Source organism: Solanum dulcamara, chromosome 9 (assembly GCF_947179165.1).
Source record: "Solanum dulcamara chromosome 9, daSolDulc1.2, whole genome shotgun sequence".
Lineage (NCBI taxonomy): Eukaryota > Viridiplantae > Streptophyta > Magnoliopsida > Solanales > Solanaceae > Solanum > Solanum dulcamara.
Genome location: NC_077245.1, coordinates 9,822,887 through 9,843,040, shown reverse-complemented (window position 1 = coordinate 9,843,040; position 20,154 = coordinate 9,822,887). Strand labels below are relative to the sequence as shown.

Below are 20,154 nucleotides of genomic sequence, written 5' to 3'. Positions count from 1 at the left end.
ATTTCTCTATTCACTTATTTAATAACTAATATCACTCTTCATGAAATAATAGTGATATTAATTAGGTGTTGAGACGGTTAAAAAATATCTTTGTTTTGGATTTTATGATGGGTAGTAAAAGCATATTTTATCGTTAAATAAGTAAAATATATCCAGACCTCACATTGTGGAATTTTACTGGGGTGTTGTTGTTGTAAATAAGTAAAATATACATTTTTGATCCTTCCGCTTACGAATTTTAACAAATTTAATGATTTTTTAACTATTAGATTATTTAATTGTTCTTGTGTTAAATCTTAATTGTTACTTTGAAAATTTTGAAAATTATATTAAATCTAACGCCTTTCTTAAGTAGAGGGACTAAAAATACATATTTTAATTAATTTAAGGTAAACTATATGCTTAATGAAATATCATAATTATAATTTATCAATAATTGAAAGAGTAAAAATGGAATTATCACAAACTTATATATCCATACTTCTTTTACAAATAAATATTTACAATTATATATTTTTACAAATTTTAAATATACATAATTTTCAGAAAGATCTATTGATTCAATAAATTAACGATGATAATAACTAGATATTCAAATAATCTTCTCATGGTACAATTAACATCGAGCATGAGCATATACAATTATGATTTCTTTTGCAAAATTTCAAATTATGGGTAAACTTTTAAGTTTTCTAGATTAAGTTTTACATTTAAACATTTCTAAAATCATAATTTGAGATTCACATTTGAGTAGCCAATTCTAATTTTGTCTTTTTCGTTTTCGCTTTGTTCTAATTTCGATGGAAAAAATGTGAACAAACCACGGCGCCATTATCAAAATTCAGACGAAAGCCGGCAATTAGGCAAAAAAGAAATTGAATAATTCCCGTTGGGACCCACTTGTAATATCAGGTCAACGGTCAAAACTCTACGCTCTCTTCAATAAGCTCGATTTTCCGAGCCCCAATTTTTTTGTCTTTCACACTCTTTTTCTCCTAATTCCTCATAAATCATATCAGAAAAAATTCTCACCGGCGATGGAGTCCGAATCGGATTACTCTGACGGGTTCGATCGGTTACCCGACCCGCTTATTCACCTCATGTTCAACCAAATCTCCGACATCAAAACCCTAATCCGGTGCCGCTCCGTTTCCAAACGGTTCAACTCGTTGGTACCTCAAGCTGATTCGCTTCTCCTCCGAGTCGACCGTGTTATTTCCTCTACTGATTCCGACGACGACGACGATTCCTTCTTCATTGCTTTCCTCAGATCCATCATCAAATCCCTTCACCATCTCGTTTCACCAAGCAAGGCTCTCCCCAGCCCTGCCCGATCCCAGAACTCACCCGCCCAGATCCTACGCGAGTTCGAGAGGATCAGGAATCTCCAAATCGAGCTTCCTTCCGGTGATCTTAGGTTAGAGAAAGGCACGACGATTAGGTGGAAGGCGGACTTCGGGAAAACCCTAAAGAGTTGCGTGATTTTAGGGTTCCGCAGCGGGGATGGAGGTGGTGGAGAGGCGGAGTTAGGAGGAGGAGGAGGAGCTGGCGGTGGGTTGAAAATGAGGGTAGTTTGGACAATTAGCGCGTTGATTGCGGCATCAGCGAGGCATTACATGATGTTGGAGGTTGTAAACGAACACAAAGAGCTGGAGAATTTGGTGATCAAGGACAGAGAAGATGAAGGGAAAGTGGTAATGGATAAGAAAGGATTGAAAGAATGTAGAGAAAGTCAAGGTGAAGGTGAAGAAGCTGAGGTAAACAATGCTAGCAGCGGCAATGGAGTTGGTTTGTGGTGGCGGAACAATCGTACAACAGTGCCAGCAGTTCGAATGAGGATGAGGCATGAAGCGAGGATGGAACTCTCCGGTGGCACGAAAATGGTCGGAGCAACATTGGTGGTTGTCCGACCAACTAATGGAGGGGGTGAGAGGAGTGAAGTGGAGGAACAAAATGGAGATGTAGGATTAGCATTAGGAGCATTTGGGGACGATCCAGTGTATTGTGAAGCTGTGGAGGGGTTGCTCAAGAGTCGAAGTTATATTCTGGAGATGAACTCTTTCTAGTTCCTACTGTATCTGTAAGGTCTTCATCTCAATTGAATAGGATTATCATCTAGAATTTTCTTGTCATTTGTAAATAGCTATCTCTATTGCTATTTGTACTACAAGTATTGTTGAGACATGGCATTGCGTGCGAAAGAACAAAGAGTTTGTTGCTTCTATCAAAGCCATGATCGAAATCTAAACTGTGAGGTTTTAGGTATTGTGGCAGTGAGAATTGAACTGAAACTTTGTCTTAGGATTACTTGCTCTTACGGTGCCATTGAGCTATCTTGCCCTTTTTTTTGTTTGCAATTGTAGACTAATCTTACCGAAACTGTCTAATCATATTGTTGAGCATTTCATGTTATAATGAACTATCAGATTGAGAATGTTTTCTTGTGTAGCTCAAGTCTCTTTTCATTAGGACCTCAGAAACCAATGTTCACCCTTGCTACTTTGCAAATTATGTAGTACGAAAATGGATATTTGAGGATTCGAATGTCCGACCCATCTGAGATTGAGGATAATCAATTCAAGAGACGTTTGTTTGAATGAAATTTGTGCTGTCTAGATGATGAAGTACATAGAGAAGATACTGAGTGTTAAAACTTGTAGGTTTGATTAACTTTTACATGACAATACATAAGTCATCTAACTGATTCAAAATTATTTGGTGTTGAGTTGCAAGTTCTGAACACTTGGTTTCCAATACACAGCAACCTGTTGAGGGCTAAAAAAATGGCAACTATTTGAAATCCCAAAAGAAGAAGAGGAGGGAGCAAGGGCAGACGACATCTTTGCTTGCTCGTCATAATAGGCAGGCACCTTGAGGAACCTCTAAACCGTCCAATAACAGGTTCCATAACCCTCCTCAATGTCAAAGGGCCAGAGCCACATGGGGGTTCCATTGCAATATTGCATCACATATTTGGGGAATTATTAGCATTCTGTTGCATACGAGGCAACTATCATTTGGGTAATGAAATCACTATAGTGAGTATAAGCAGAGCTTTAGTGAATGCTTTTCCTAAAGAAAATTCACGAGTTCTTATTTGCATCTTTGATTCCGAATCTTCAGTGTCTAATAATCCATGTTGTACGATATTTATATAGCTTGTATTCTTCAGTTGCTCTTTGTCTGTTTAGAGACTCGCTACAAACTTTGATATATCCAAGTTTGAACCAGGGTAACACAATCACAATTACCAAGTTGCAGTCCACTGAGTTGATTCCCACTCTTGTACTCAAGTGATAGAGCTGCGGTTGAATGGCAAGAACCATTCTGACATTCCTTTTTTCTAGGAAAATCAAACATTTTAGTCCGGAACTGGTTGAATTCACTGCTTTTGAGTACTGAATTGGAGCATAAAAAATCAAACATTGTGTATGTCTTAACTACTGAACTAGACTTTAAATTCTCAAATATTTTTTGAATTTGGGCAGCATCTACTTTGAAGCAAAGAAAACAAACCCAAGGCACTACAATCAAGTGTTCCCAGCTAGAATGCCCAAGAAAGTAATTAGACCTTGGCTTCTTTTTTTTTTTTTTTTGGGGTTACCAATTTCTCTTTCAGCATTAACGTGCGCCATATACTAATCACTTATGTATTAAATTGTGAAGATATATTTAATGAAAATAGACCATGCATCTCGTAAACATCATGCAGTAGAAAATAAATTAATAATGAAGTCATCCACTAGTGTCTAGTTGTAGTTGGGTAACTTTCGGCCTAACCGTCGTACCTGTCCAAACATAAAGATGTCACCTTTAAGGACTGTTGTTTAGAATATAACCAGAAAATATAGTCATTATTCATAAACAAATAAATAAAGTTAACCTCTCTAATTGTTACTGACAGTAATAGTTACACATCATTGTTCAGAAATATGTGGCATTATTTTCAGGTTATTGTTATCACAAGCTTATATAGACATACCAAGGAAAAGCTAGCTAAGAATATAATCTCACTCAACTAATTGTATTGATTTACTCTAATTGTCAAAGACTCTAAATAATCATTTAGCTAGACACTTTTTGGTTATCAGAAGTAGTTTAGTGACTTTTGTGATAATTAAAGTTGCCTGATATTTTTGTTACAAAAACTAACTTAATGTCATCCTTAGTGCAGTGAAGTAAAAGTTCAGGGTGTTTTTGATATTTTTTTTAAAAAAATTCATGTTTGGTTGGTCAAAATTTGTGGAAAACATTTTTCTAAGTAGTATTTTTCTAGTAAAATGATTTTTCCTTTGGAAGTAAGAAAAACAAGTTATGTTCCACAAGTAATATTCCACATTGATTGTGTCCTCCTAATCCTCCACGACACCTCATTTTCACCTCCACACCCATAATATTTGTCTAGATTAGTTTCATACTGATTGTGTCCTCCCTACCCATTATCACACTACACCTCATCTTCATCCTTCTCCATTAAAATCCAACCATGGCCTCTCACAATATTTATTTGTCTAGATTATATATAAATACTTTTAATATAATTTTTTTTGTTATATATTAAACATAAAGAATAAAAAAGTTATTTATTTTCCTAGAAAATATTATGACGCTCATTATAATAAACCATGGGATTGATTTATACAGGAAGAATCATCTTTCAACTAATATGATCATCGAATTAGAGCTTTTGGTAATACATTCTTTACTCAGTCTCTTTTCTCCTATTCTTGATTGACTTCATTTTGCTATGTAATGATATTACGAATGATAATACTAAGATAATGAAAAAATAATACAAGAAAGAAAATAGAGTCAGATAACAATTTCCTCAGTCACTTTACTATTTTAATTGTGCTTCCTTTCATGAATTTTAATTTTGATTTTCCGCTTTATTGATATTTAGGAGATATTGTTGAGTTCATAGGTAAAAGGGCTACTTTTTTCTTCAAAAATGCATAAAGAGCCTCTCTTTTTTTAAAAAAATCAAAAGGAACAAATCGCTATCTCAACAATGATTTTCTTTGCTATTCTTAATGCCGTCAAATTTTTTAATAATGCAGTGATTTTGTAAAAAAAAATAATTTATCGCAGCGATTTTCAACAAATTTTTTCTTTCTTTTTAACAGCATCGCTGCAAGTGCAGTGATTTTATTTTTTTTTTAGCATATCGCTGCAAGTGCAACGATTTTCTTATTCACATGTCAAGTTCATTATGTAAGTTTCGGATTAATTATGCAAGTTACTTCATCATTTTATCAGGAATAAAAAAAATACATGGATTTTATTAGTGGTAATTTTATATATATCAAAATGTAATGCTACTAAACATAGAACAAGTTATGCATAATATCCTGACTGCTAAATTATGAAAATATTTTTAATTGCTATATATTTTTTTACTCGTAAAGTTAACTTAAGAGAACTTTGTTTATCTAATATAAGGAAAATATAATTGTAAAATTATTTATATGACACATTTTTCTTTTTAATCTTTTTAAAAAAAAAATATGTCTTTAGATGATTAGAAATAATTTGCAAATCTTCATTTTTAGATTTTTTTATACCAAATTAAAAAATATCACATATTTTTTAAATATTGTCCATGAAAACACTGGTCACCACATTCGTTGGTAAGGACTAGCATAAAAGTGTCTTTCGGAGAATATGAAAATCGCTGCACTTGGAGCGATGTGCTTAAAAAAAGTTATCGAAAATTGCTTCACTTGCAGCGATGTTATTAAAAAGAAAGAAAAAAAATTAGTTGAAAATCGCTTCTGTCGCAGGGATGTTTTAAAAAACTATTTTACAAAATCACTACAAGAATAGCAATATTATTAAAAAAATTGACAACGTTAAGAATAGCAAAGGAAATCGTTGCTGAGGTAGCGATTTGTCTCTTTTTTTTTTTTTAAAAAAAAAGAGTGGCCTCTTATGCATTTTTGAAGAAAAAAGTAGCCCTTTTAACTCCGAACTCATATATTATTACTATCCTAGCTGTATTTTTGACACATTCATCCCATATGACATCCTCTTTGCCACTCTTAAAAAGGTCTGCATATCGAATAATAAGATTAAGAGAAAAACTCACCAATACATCAAGAAACTCTTTCTATCGAGGAAAAAATATTAACGAATGTTTTAAATGACATGCTTATAAACTTATTTAATATTGTTTCTGTCAAATATAGCTGAGTCATCACTAGTTAGTTGGAGATTAGTCGAGTCAGCATAGTTAGTTAGCATTTATAACAAAATCAGTTAGTGAGTTTTCTTGTATAACAAGTAGATGAGATTCTATATAAAGGATCATGTGCAATGTATTGTGCTTAATTCAGTTAGATTAATGAATCAATGAAAGTTCTCTGCTCTATTCTCTTATCTTCAGTAGTTCTCTATTCTCTCATCTTCTTCAGTATTTAGTATAGTCTAGTTAGTTAATGATTTTGATATGGTATCAGAGCAGTAGATCAAAATAGAAGTGGAGAATTTCTGAACGTGGCTTGTTAGATCTTGAGAAGGATAGCAGTCATGGTTAATTCAGAAGCATCACACGGAGAAACCACATAGATAGCATAGCTTGATTACAATCATCCATTGTTCCTGCAATCTTCAGCTACATTGATTAGTTTGAAATTAACAGGGCTAGAAAAATACACAATATGGAGTAGATCGATGGGATTGACTTTAATGGAAAAGAACAAGCTAGGTCTTGTAGATGGCAGCTACAATCGAATCATGTACAAAGGAGAATTGGCAAAGCAGTGATATAGATGTAATACATTGGTACTTTCATGAATCAGTGGAGTAGTTGCACCAGAATTGATCTCAAGTATAGTGCTTGCTTCAACTACAAAGAAAGTTTGGGATGAATTCAAAGAGAGATTTCACAAGTCGAATCTTACCAGGATCTATCAGCTATATAGAAAAATCGCAATGCGCACACAAGGTATAGACTCAATCACAGTTGTTGACACCCAATTTTGGCTCTCTGTACTCAAAATTAACGTCTTCAGGCTACTTGATCGTTAAAGAACACAAAATATAATATTTGTTTTTACACATTTTTTTTATTTATTATTTATTTATAATTATCCTTATTTTTAGCATTTTCATGAATTTGTTTTCTCATTTTTTTTATAATTTATGAATAAGTATTCTTAGTTTTGTAAATAATAGGATTCTTATCCATGTTGACATCGATCCTCCACAATGCAAATTAATCATCGAGCTTCTCCAATTTTAAACAATTTGAAATAATTAATCTTTTAAAAATCCAAAAAAATATATTTTAAATACTTTAAAATAACTTTGTCATTTTATAATTTTTGAATGATATATATAGTTATATATAATAATTTATTACTTTTTATCATTATTCAAAAATAATCTCAAAAAGATTTTATTTTAATTAATTATTTCGTAAATTAGTGTTGACATCCAATTTTGACCGACCTATAACCCATTTTTCGATTGCTATTTAATTAAATGTGTATTCTTTAAATTTTTATTTATTGTATGTTTGAGCTTACATTTGGTATAATATTTAAAATTTTATTATTGTTATTATTATATAAATAATATTATTATTTACTTCATTGGTTATTAATTTAGAATATTGATTCCAATCATTCATCTCCTTTTGACTAATCCTACATAAAGAAAAAGGAAGACAATCTTGTTTTTTTTCTTCTTTCAAAAGAAGACTAACACATACTACTCTCTCTATTATCTTCTTTTTTCCTCCCTCACAAACACACCACTCTCTCCATTCTCTTCTCTTTTTTTTCCTAAAAAATACACCACTTTCTCCATTATCTTCTCTTTTTCTCCCTCAAAAAGTCTCAAAAGAAGCGTGTCCTTTCATCTAGAACAAAGCAACTCCTCCCTTGTGGTAAGTAAATCAAATTCGATTTTTTGAAACTGCATAACTGTTAGTAATTTTGACGTATCTCATTGTATATATCTTTGTTTTTAGTAAATAAATATGTTTTGGAAAGATGAAACACGTACCTACAACTTTTATGTTTATGTTGGAGCCTAGATCTGCTGCTATTGGGTCGAAAAATAGGACGCAACATAGGACAAGTTTTGTCCAGATTTTTTATTTAAAATTCCAGCATGTACAACCGCTAGTATTTTGATCATATATTTTTGTACAAAATGTATTTTGTGATGATTCTTTTATTTTTGCAAGCTTAAGACATATATATACAACTTTTATGAAGGACATAAAGTCCAGTTTTGCCGTTTGGAGTTTCAAAATTTAGGTACAACATGAGGTACATTTTTGGTCGGATTTACTGTTTTGATAGCCTTAAGTGTTGTTGTTTGTTGTTGTTGTTGTTGTTGTATAGCCTTAAGTGATAATATAAAATATTACTTCAAATTTATATATAGTTCAAATTATAATTGGCCAATGAAAAAATCTTTCCGTCGATTTTCGAGGCCTCCCTATTTTAAAAAGACGGAAATTTTAGTTTAAGTTTATATTAGACATTATATTTTGCAAGTTAAAACAAAGTCCAATAGTGTTAAATCAATAACCTCCGGGGTGGCTCCATCTTCGGGAAACAACAAATAGCTATCGCGATGGTAAATTCGGTAAGAAACTAACAAGTAACACAACTCTATCTCTCCTTTATTTTTTTTATTTTTTTCATTGTTATTTTTTTATTTTTTTGTTTATAGATCTACTTTGTTTTATGATAGATATAATTATTGTGATGTGTTTCTATTATTTTTTTTACTTTATTATTGTTGTCTCCATTATATCTCTTTATTAGTGATATCTATTGTCATATATGTTTGCTTTTGATTATTTTAATTGATTGTTTAAAAGATATGATAGTTTTGATCTACTTTGTTTTATGATAGATATAATTATTGTGATTTTTTTCTATTATTTTTTTTACTTTATTGTTGTTGTCTCCATTATATCTCTCTATTAGTGATATCTATTGTTTGTTGAGTGAAAATTATTATTTTATTTTTGTTTGACTACTTTTGTTAATAGTTTAACTTCATTTGTTTTGGCTATATTTATTCATCACTTTTGTTTGTTTGTGGATTATAATTGATGATTAGTGTATACTTTATTTATTTATAGTTATCTTGTATCTATTTTTAACTTTGTTTGACTACTTTTGCTAATAGTTTAACTTCATTTGTTTTGACTATATTTATTCATCAAAGGATTATAATTGATGATTAATAATAATTTATTTTTCTTTAATACATGATTTCTTATTTAATGGATGTTGATATTATTGTTTTTATTCTTTTTGACTATGTAGAATATATTAAAGCTAGGTTGATTCACTTGTCATTAACTTTAGTATTACTATTTTATTTTTTATATTATCATGTGTTTAAGTTAATTGATAAAATCTTCTCACTTATTTTTTTTGTCATATTGTACCTTTATTTTTGTGGGTGTTGGTTCTTGATGATGTAAGTATTCACTAGTTGTTTTTTTTCTTTTGTTATTTTGTTTATGTTACTATTTTTTTTGAATTATTGTTGTTGGTTTGAATTTTACATCTTTTATCTAGTGTATTTCTTATTATGTTATTAATTACGCTATTATTGTTTCACTTCTCAAATATCTTATATGTTGTCTCTATTATGTCGATTGTTTCATCAATTATTGGTTGTCATGGCTTTCACGCCATTTTATTGAAATAATTTTATGATTTTTAATTATTATTGTAATTCATCATATTAAATAAAGATTACACCTAATAGGTCGATGAAGAAATTACCGTCGATTTCCAAGGCCTTCCATGTTTATAAGACGGATTTTATTTTTAGTTAGTTATTATTATTATTATCATCATCATCATATTTATTCCTTACTAACACTTCTATTAAATTTTTTACAGGTACTCAGAATTGCTTCCTGAGAAAGCTATTCGAATTAAGTTCGAATAATATATTTAATTTATTATTGTGTATATTATTGACTTTAGGCAAACATTAGGTCGTTCCTTATATTATTGTTTTAATTTATTCTTTATGTATATTTCATTACATATTTGCGCAATATTTTCATCTCCTCAATTTAAAAGCTGAGTTTAGCTTGGACCTGCAGTTGTGAATTTCGAAGGATGCTGATACCTTCCCTTTGAAATAACTTGAACCCCTTACTTAGGATCCATTGAATTTGTAGACATTTTTAAATAATTGAATGGTTTCTAATTATCCTAAAATTATGGTGACTCCTTAAATTAAATTATTTTCTTTTAAAATATCTTTTGAACAATTGAATTGATTTTTTACGGATCCCCATGACGTTCTAATAGGGATGTAACACTTATTACAGTTACGCCTCTGAGCTTACTATAAAATAGAATTCTATTTTTTGTTGTATATATACACACATATTTTAAAATTATTTTGATAATAATTTATTCATTATTAATATTTTACCAAGTGTCTGTACATGTATTCGGAGATACTGCAAATGATATTCAAAATTATTTTTCTTTTCATATGATAAAAGAGTTCTTTGTTCATATGAATAAAGGGCTATTCTTTTAATATTGCATAAAAACTATCTTTTTTATATACATATACCTTTCTCATATTTTTCTACACATAATTGGTGATAATATACTTTACTTACTTAGTACATACTTTTTTTTATACATATATTCTTATACAATTTTAGTGTATATATTTTTATATATATGTTTGTTATACTTGCAAATAATAATTTTATCTCCTCCCTTTTTGATGAATTAAGTCTAGCTGGGTACCACATTTTGTGGATTTCGAAGGATGCCTAACACCTTCCCTTTGGAATAATGTAAACCCTTACCTAGAAGCTAAATTGGTTTTTTCGCAGATTGAAAAGTGAGTCATACATGTCATGCATCATATAGGTTTTCCTTATTTTCCTAAATAAATTAGGTGGCAACTCCATACAATAATTAATCATTTAGAGTCTGTATGTTGTGCTTTATCTAACATCGGTTAAAGATAGGGCATAACAACAGTGTATTACTCTAAATTGAAGGATTGTTGGGATGAATTAGATCTATTAGCACCATATCCTCCTATATATGAAAGTGAAGAAGCAAGTGCCTATATCTTACATTTGAACAATCAGAAATTATTACAATTTCTCATGGGACTGAATGAAACTTACAATCATGTTAGGAGTGATATTCTTCTTAGAACTCCAGTATTAACTTTGAATCAAGCTTATTCTATAGTAATCCAGGAAGAGAGTCAAAGGAGATTGGAAGTAGTTGATATTAGTAGAGATTCATTAAGCTTACTAACTGCTAATAGAGATGTTAATTTTAGATCTAGAAAATCAATGAATAGTGGAACTATAGGGACTATCCCTGGTACTGTATGTGATCATTGTGGTTATAAAGGTCATTTGAAGAAGAATTGTTACAGATTAGTTGGTTATCCTTTTGACTTTAAAAGTAAGAAGCACTTGGGAACACAAAGAGAAAAAAATGTTGAATCAAGTTATGTAGGGAAAAACTATCCACATGCACACAATACTATTGTAGAAGGAGGTGAACCTAGTTCTGCATCCATATGAGGTCACTATCTTTCTAATAAGCAGTATCAAACACTATATGAGCTTAAAGGGAAAGGGAAAGGAAACACAATCATAGGAACATACACGTGATTATCAGTGTAATTTTGTAGGTATATCTTTCTTATTATCCAAAGTAGAAAAGTGTGGTTGGATTATAGATTCAGGAGCTTCTCATCATATGAAACTTCTTAGAAAAGTGTTAAATGATCTTAAAGCCATTAACAGGCAACAAGGTAATGAAGTTCAAGTTCCTATAGGAGATAGATGCAATATTACACACACAGGAGAAACCGTCATTTTACAAAACCATACACTTACAAATGTCTTATATGCGCCTGATTTCAAATTCAGTTTGTTATCAGTGTCCAAGATAATCAAAGAGTTTTGCTGTTCAGTCAATTTCTATTTAGAATTTTGTGTATTTTAGGGACTCTACAATGACAGGGTGATGGGGATTGGTAGAAAAAATGATGGATTGTATTGATTATGAGATGATGAAACAGTTAAGGCAGGTACAACAATAAAAGATTTAGTAGATTCAGTGTTATGGTATAATAGACTTGGCCATCCTTCTATGGAAGTATTCAATCACATTGATGTTGTGAAGGTCAAGATGTTTAAGACACAGCAACAACTTTGCATAGTGTGTTATATGGCTAAGCAAAGTAGACTCAAGTTTCCATTTAGTTCATCTTCAACTACTAGTTATTTTCATTTAGTACATGTTGATGTTTGGGGGCTTTTCAAGGTTCCTACTTATGACAGGAAATCCTATTTTGTGACTATTATAGATGATTTCAGTAGATACACTTGGGTATGTCTGATCCAGTCTAAGTGTGAGGTAAATGTTGTGTTGAAGGACTTTCTGTAGAAAGTGAAAACTCAATATGATATCAGTGTTAAGGTTTTGAGATATGATAATGGCAAAAAAAATTTCAATTCTAGCTGTCATGAATTGTTATCTTCTTTAGGAGTTGTATATCAAAATAATTATTCATACACTCCTCAACAGATTGGTATTGTAGAAATAAAGCACAGACATATTTTAGAGATTGCAAAAACTTTGAAGTTTTAGAGTGGTGTTGTTACATTCCGTATTTTTGCATCTTGGATTATTCGTAAGCTAACAGTTATAAATTCAAGGACTTTTAATTTTGAATTTTAAAAGGACATAATTTGTTGTAGATGTCAAGTTATATGAATAATTTAGGTGAATTAAAATACATCTCAAGAAGGACCCTTGGGCCAAATTAAAATAGAAGCCATCAGATATTTTTTCTTAAAGTCACATTTCGGATAAGCTGACTTCGGGAGGCCATAACCTCTTTAGAATTTGGGAATTTGGGAAAACTCTCAAAATGAAAGTTGTAGATAATGAAAATATCTTTCCAACCATAGGTCGTGGGATGAAATACAATATCAGAGTAATAATATATAGAAATTTTAAGTCTGACAGGCCAAACTAAATAGTGGATTCGGCCCAACCCAATTCTAATTCGGGTCAGGCCCAATGCCCACGAAATTAAATCTGATTTTTTGTATCTATTCCTTCATACTTTAGACCAACACAATTCTGGAAATTTCCAGAGAGAGAGAAAGGGAGTTCTTGAGAGAAATACCAAATCCGATCAAAATTCGAGTTCCGAAATCCGAAGCTCACGAAGAGAAAATTGTTGTACATCACGTTAGCTTCAATTTGAGGTAGATATCAATCAATAAGGAGAATATTTAATGTGGTCTCTGTAAATTTAAGGTAATATTAAAGTCTTCTTTTCAATGTTAACAAGTTTAGTTAGAGTTTTAACGGATTAGAACGGAGAAAATAGTGTTATAAACTCGTTTGGTGATTTGTTGAGATTTATGGGTTAAAAGGTTGTTTTAGGTAGCTTAAATGGATGAAATTATCTTAGTGATGATGTATAATAATGGTTGATATTGTTTTGATGCTGTTGATGAGTTGTTGTTCTTGAATTTGGAGGGATAAGGTGTATGAAGATTATGAATGTTCAAATCCGTTTTTGGAATTGTGTAGCTGGTAGTAATTCTAGAATATATCATTGTGTAGACCTCCGATTTTATATATTAAATATGATTTGGAAAGCTAATACACGTACCTAAAACTCTTATTTTTATGTTGTAGTCTATATCTGCTGTTATTATATCGAAAAATGAGGATGAATCATAAGCAAAATTCTGTCCAGATTCTGGATTGAAAAATCCCTCATGTATAACTGTTAGTGTTTTGATGATATCTCTTTGTAGAAAATGAGTTTTGAGTTTATTTCTTTTTCATTGGAAACTTAAGACAGAGATCTAAATATTTCACGAATGTCATAAAGTCCAGTTTTGCTGTTTTCATTTTCAAAATTTAGATACAACTTGAGGTACTCGGCTTTTCGAATTTACTGCTTTGGTAACATGAGTCGGGTGGAAACATTCTAGGCTTATTGTCAATAATAAATCTTATTTTGTGTCAATATTTTGGATTGTTGATGTTGCTTGATGATTATATGGCTGGTTTGAAAGTGGGAAAAGTGAGCGGTATAGGGGAGGTGCTATCCAATTTTTTTTAGAAATAACCTACTAACGATAGAGTACGTTTTATTCTTGTTCATAGCTTAACCATAGTGCTTAACGTTTTAATATAGGTTGAGACAATATTGGACATCATATACATATAAACACTAAAGGTATGTAAAGTTAATATTTTCTTCTTTTGGCATGATCCATATGAAACGAACGAATGGCGCATGCTTAAATTCCAAAGAAACTCTTATTCGTAGATATACTCGGATGACTACCGTTCTTGATTTTCAAAATTTATATTGTTATGTCTTGACTCATGTGTATGATTCCAGCCATCCTAGTTGGTATAACTCATGTTGTGGTATAATTCATATTTTAGTATAATCCATAATTGGTGTGATTCATAATGACTATTGTCTTGGTTTTCAAATGATGGACTGTTTTGCTTATTCTATTAAGTCTCCGATAATGATCAAATTTCACAAGGTTGCTAATGATACCTTATTCGTGCATATTATTATGGTATTATTCACCGAGTCCTATGATAGGCCGGATATGTTATCATGTATGGATTCCACTACATTATTCACCGAGTCCCTTACTAGAGGGCCGGGTACGTGATATGATAATATGATATTATGATGATATGACAATATGATTATGGCACTGAGTCCCATAATAGGCCGGGTACGGTATCAGTGTACACTACTCTATTCACCGAGCCCCTTGCTAAATAGCCGGGTATGGTATATATATATATATACATATAATGATATATTGATATAATTGTGACACCGAGTCCCCTAACGGGCCGGGTATGATATATGATGATAATATGCATGTATTCATTTCATAAGACACAGGTACAGTGATTAGCTCCTGAATCTTTATTGCAGATGTGATCTCCTTTATGGTATTTTATGCTTTATATACTCGGTACATAGTTCATACTGACCCCCTTTCTTCGGGGGGCTGCATTTCATGCCCACAGGTATAGATACTCATTTTGGAGAGCCGCCAGCTTAGGATTCTACTCAACGAGTTTGAAGTGCTCCATTGTCTCGGAGTCCGAACTTTGGGTACTAATCCTTATAATGTATATATTTGTGTATTTAGGGGTACGATGGGGTCCTGTCCCGTCATATGCTATTGATAATCCTCTTAGAGGTCTGTAGACACATGAGTGGGCTGTATATAGATGTTGTCCGGTGTACTAGTATGACTTATATTTTTGGATGTTTACATTCGGATTGGAAGCCTTGTCGGCTTACATATTATGTTATCTTATTTTTGACAATTAAGACTCACCAAGAAATAGGTGATTTTAGTATATATATAAGTAACAGTTTGAGACAACGTGCTACCCGTATAAATCCTATATCATGTTTAATTGCCGATTGACTATAGATAATAAATGTGTATACGAGGGTCCAATTCGGACACTAGTCACGAGGCTAGGTCATGACAAAAGTAGTATCAGAGCAGTTCATCCTCGGAGTGTCTACAGACCGTGTCTAGTAGGGTCGTGTTTATCGGTGTGTTGTGCACCACATCTATAAACAGGAGGCTACAGGACATTTAGGATGTTGCCTTTCTTTCATATCTAAGATCGTGCGATAGAGCCCAGCCATAGGACATGAAATTCTTTTTTTCTATCTTTTGATTTCAGCTGAAGAACGACATCGATAGAAGAAAACGATTGATGATATTGGAAGCTACACAATATACGGGTAAGTGATGATGCGAAAGAGGTATGGTGGATAAGGTAAGCATATTAAAATATGATTGAAATGTAAAGTTGAAAATTGAAAGAAAAAGTAGGCAGGAAAGTGTAACAGGTGCAGTTCGAGTCGGACATAAGAGGTAAGTCCATCATTTTCATACTGTTGTTGATATTGGACGCCCTGTGTGGCTGCGATATGATATGAATATATATATATTGAACCTGTGAGGCATTGTTGGTATTTTCTACGTGCAGATTTTGGAATAGTAAGAAATACAGAGGAAACTCTGCCCAATTTTGTTTTCTAGAAAACAAAAAAAGAAAACAGAAAGTGGGACATAAGTTCATAATATATTTTGAAGGTTGATAACCATGACGTAAATTTATTGTGTTGTAGTAAAGATTTAAGAAATACCCCCATGTCATCATTAAGGGACACCATTCTTATTTGGGAAATTTATTTCGAAAAAAGGCTATTTAGAATTGATTTGAACGAACCAAGATAACTTCCAATCACATGTTTGCCTTAAAAGAAGCTTATGTTGAAGGAAAAAAAATACGTCTCATAATTAAGTTTTACTTCCATTGAGAAGTAAAAGGCACTCAACAATTAGTTTGTGAATTAAATAATTCATTCAAAATTTAAGAATAAGCCTGGAGGTAAACCAGGTGCATCAAGCACTAAGAGGTCCGGTGGTGCTCGTTGGATTCTAGCTTCCTTTTGGTGGTGGTTGAAGAATGCCTTATGATAATATTTTATTAGTCCTTAACCAATTAATTGGAGATGGAACTAGTGAATGGAAAACATAAACTTATGGAATATTCAGGGTCATGTATTTCATGTGTTGTTCATGAAATGTTAGGATGATTCGAAAGGGGTGGTGATACTAAGGGATAATTTACAAAAAGGTTAAGTACGCTTACTCCACCGAGTATAATTGACCCTTAGTAAAAATCGTGAATAAGGTTAAAAAGTGTTACACTATGGGATTAAGTAAGAACAGAATATAATGTGAGTATGATGAGAATCGTTATGAAAATAAGTAAAGTCTAGCGGAAAAGTGACTAAAGGATATGATTTTGAGTAAGATTAAAAGTTAGTAATGAGTACACGACAAGGGTGAAAGCGTATAAGACATAAAGGAGTATTGGGTATATGTGACTTCACCTCAAAAAATAGTGAGATCCTTAGATGATAGGAAATATAGATTTGCAAAAATAACGGATGTATTATGAGTTTACTAGAGGAACATGTGATATCTATTTAGATAAAGATAGCGTTATAAGAAATCTTGAAACACTGATCACTAGAATATAAGTGCTATCGAATGAAGAATTTGAAATGATTATAAACACTAGCTAATTACTGATTAGAATGAATGAAATGTGGCTTTGAATGAATTGCTACATTAATTATATCATTTGAGTACCATTTTTCAGAAGAGATTTTGTACTATATATCGGGAATTCTCATCACATTGTGATTGTATTAAGGTTTTGTACATGGGTAATCTAAGTTGTTGATTATATAAAGAAAGACAGAGATAATGTATTGGAAAAGAATCGCATGAATTTGAAAATTTGAAATGGAGACATAGAGTAGAATATAAATAGATAATGATATGGGTACGCCCTAAAGGGGGGAAGTGGATGAGAAAAATATAAGTGTAAGATGAAATTAACTGACACTGCAACACGTTAAGGTGAACACCTAAACTTCATGTGAGATCCCATGCTGGAACAAGTTAGAAAAATTTGAAAGTCAGCAATAAATGGAAAACAAAACCAAGATGATATTTGAGACGGTGCTGAGAATTATTGGTAAAGATCTTGGATAGTGTGACATCAAAAGATGGATACTTATAAAAAGGACGAATACAATAGGAGAATAGTAACAAGTAGCTTGAAGATATTATAAAGAATAACAAGGTTATACTGGATTAAAGGTTGAGATGTTGGCAACGTAATTATCGACTAATAAGATTGGGATATACAAGTAGCAAAGGAGAGAAATCTCTCATATGGTAGAATATGAGAAAACTTAATAGTAAGTAAAGGAAGGGATGCAGATATGACAAAATAGACAGCAAGTGAGTGTTAGTACAATAAGAAATTTAGAGCACAATAAGCCAAGAGAAGGAAAGACTATGATTAAAATTGAATACGCGTCGTACAAATTCTACAAGATTGGTTATGCAGCCTATGAATATTGGTATGCTAAGGGTGAGATCAAGTGATTACTTGATAAGCAGAATAAGAATTTAGTAACCACAATGCGATTGCAATATTCCGGATACATCAAAGAAAAGTATAAGATGGTTTGAGGCAAAACGATAGAGATATAATTAGTATTGGGGGCAAAAGCCATAGGTGAGTCCTGATATCAACTGAAAGAGGTAAGAGAAAATATAGGGACTGCATAAAGACTAACGTGGCGACGTTTAGGTATTTTCTGGGCTAATTTAAGCACCTACACATATTCGTATAAAGATTGCAATAGTATGTGTGGTAAGAGAAGTAAGAGGATATTAGAGTAAAGGGGCAATAGAAAAGTTTGAGTCGAAAATAGAGAAACGACTCAAGATATTATGCCTAAAATATTGCCAGTTAGGGTAAAGGAAATTACGAAATGACTTAATCGAGACAATCAGAATAGGCGGGTTACTGGTTACTGGATGACGGTAAGGTCATAAGATGAAGGAACCTTAACACTAATTGATAACCAACCCAAAAGATCAAGATCAAGAGGTAAAAACAAATGATAGTTAAACACCTTCAAGTGAAAGTCAGAAAGTTACACATGATGCCGAGGATTCCAGAATACGGATTGTCATAGTAGGGTAAAGAAAGAATATTGGAGTACCAAAATGTTACCCTGGTGAAATTTCGATTTACTAGTAGAACTTGGAGTGCGTTATAATGAACTAAAGTGAGTCGACAAACGGAGGAGGTCTATGAACGGCATAATTAACTAAGAGAACACTTGAGAAAATATTGGGAAGCAATTAATATGAATTTTTTTTACAGGCTTACCTAGCACTCCACGGAAGTATGATTCCATATGGGTGATTGTAGATAAGCTGACAAAATCAACCCACTTTCTTTCAGTTAGAACTACATATTGAATAGAGTACTATGCGAGGTTATTTATCAAAGAGATAGTAAGACTTCATGGGATTCCCATATCTATTATCTCAGACAGAGGGGATCAATTTACAGCTAACTTCTGGAGATCATTTCAGAAGGGATTGGGAACACAAATAAATCTTAGTACAGCATTTCACCCTCAGACTGATGGGCAAGCTGAACGCACTATTCAGACGCTAGAAGATATGTTACGGGCCTGTATTATTGATTTTAGAGGTACTTGGGATGACCATTTGCCACTTATTGAGTTTGCCTATAATAACAGCTACCATTTTAGCATTCAGATGGCACCGTATGAGGCTTTATATGGCAGGAAGTGCAGGTCACCTATTAGCTGGTTTGATGTTAATGAGGCTAAGTTAATCGGACGCGATATGATTCAACAAGCTGTTGATAAGGTCAAGCTTATTCGGGAAGGTTATTAGCAACCCAGAGTTGACAGAAATCATATGCAGATAATTGACGTCGACCCTTAGAGTTTCAGGTTAATGATTGGGTGTTTTTGAAGGTGTCACCCATGAAGGGGGTAATGAGATTTGGTAAGAAAGGAAAGCTTAGCCCGCGATACATTGGCCCTTATCAGGTTATTCGTAGAATAGGCAAGGTTGCCTATGAGTTGGACCTACTATCTGATTTGGAAGCAGTGCACCCTATTTTTCACGTGTCGATGCTTCGCAAATGTATTGGTGATCCTTCGTGACGAAGAAGCTTTCTTACGAGGAAAACCCTATAGCTATACTTGATCGCCAAGTCAGAAGGTTACGTACTAAGGATGTGTCTTCCATCAAAGTATTGTGGTGAAATAACAATAGAGAAGAGATGACCTGGGAAGCTGAGGAAGAGATGAAGGATAAGTATCCTCACTTGTTTTCTACGCCTACAGGTAATCTAAACCTCTAGATTAATTATATTGATTGACATATGAAACTATTTATTGTTGAAAAAAAACTATTCCCCCAAATTCCTTATAAGACTTTATGAGGCGGGTTTAACATTCGAGGACGAATGTTCTAAAGGGGGGAAGAATGTTACATTCCGTATTTTTGCATCTTGGATTATTCGTAAGCTAACGGTTATAAATTCAAGGACTTTTAATTTTGAATTTTAAAAGGACATAATTTGTTGTAGATGTCAAGTTATATAAATAATTTAGGTGAATTAAAATACATCTCAAGAAGGACCCTTGGGCCAAATTAAA

General features: G+C 32.4%; 1 protein-coding gene across 2 annotated transcripts; it reads left to right on the top strand.

The window, feature by feature from the left end:
• The first annotated feature begins 938 nt into the window (after nt 1–938).
• On the top strand, nt 939–3,261 carry LOC129904172 (F-box protein AUF1). 2 transcript variants are annotated; one of them, XM_055979716.1, is made up of 2 exons: nt 939–2,085; nt 2,762–3,261. In XM_055979716.1, the coding sequence occupies exon 1, from the start codon at nt 1,038–1,040 to the stop codon at nt 2,064–2,066; it is 1,029 nt and encodes a 342-aa protein (XP_055835691.1). In that variant the 5' UTR covers nt 939–1,037; the 3' UTR covers nt 2,067–2,085; nt 2,762–3,261. The 2 variants fall into 2 exon arrangements, with proteins under 2 accessions (XP_055835691.1, XP_055835690.1); XM_055979715.1 differs by having other exon boundaries at nt 940–2,080; nt 2,762–3,260.
• The last annotated feature ends 16,893 nt before the right edge of the window (nt 3,262–20,154 follow it).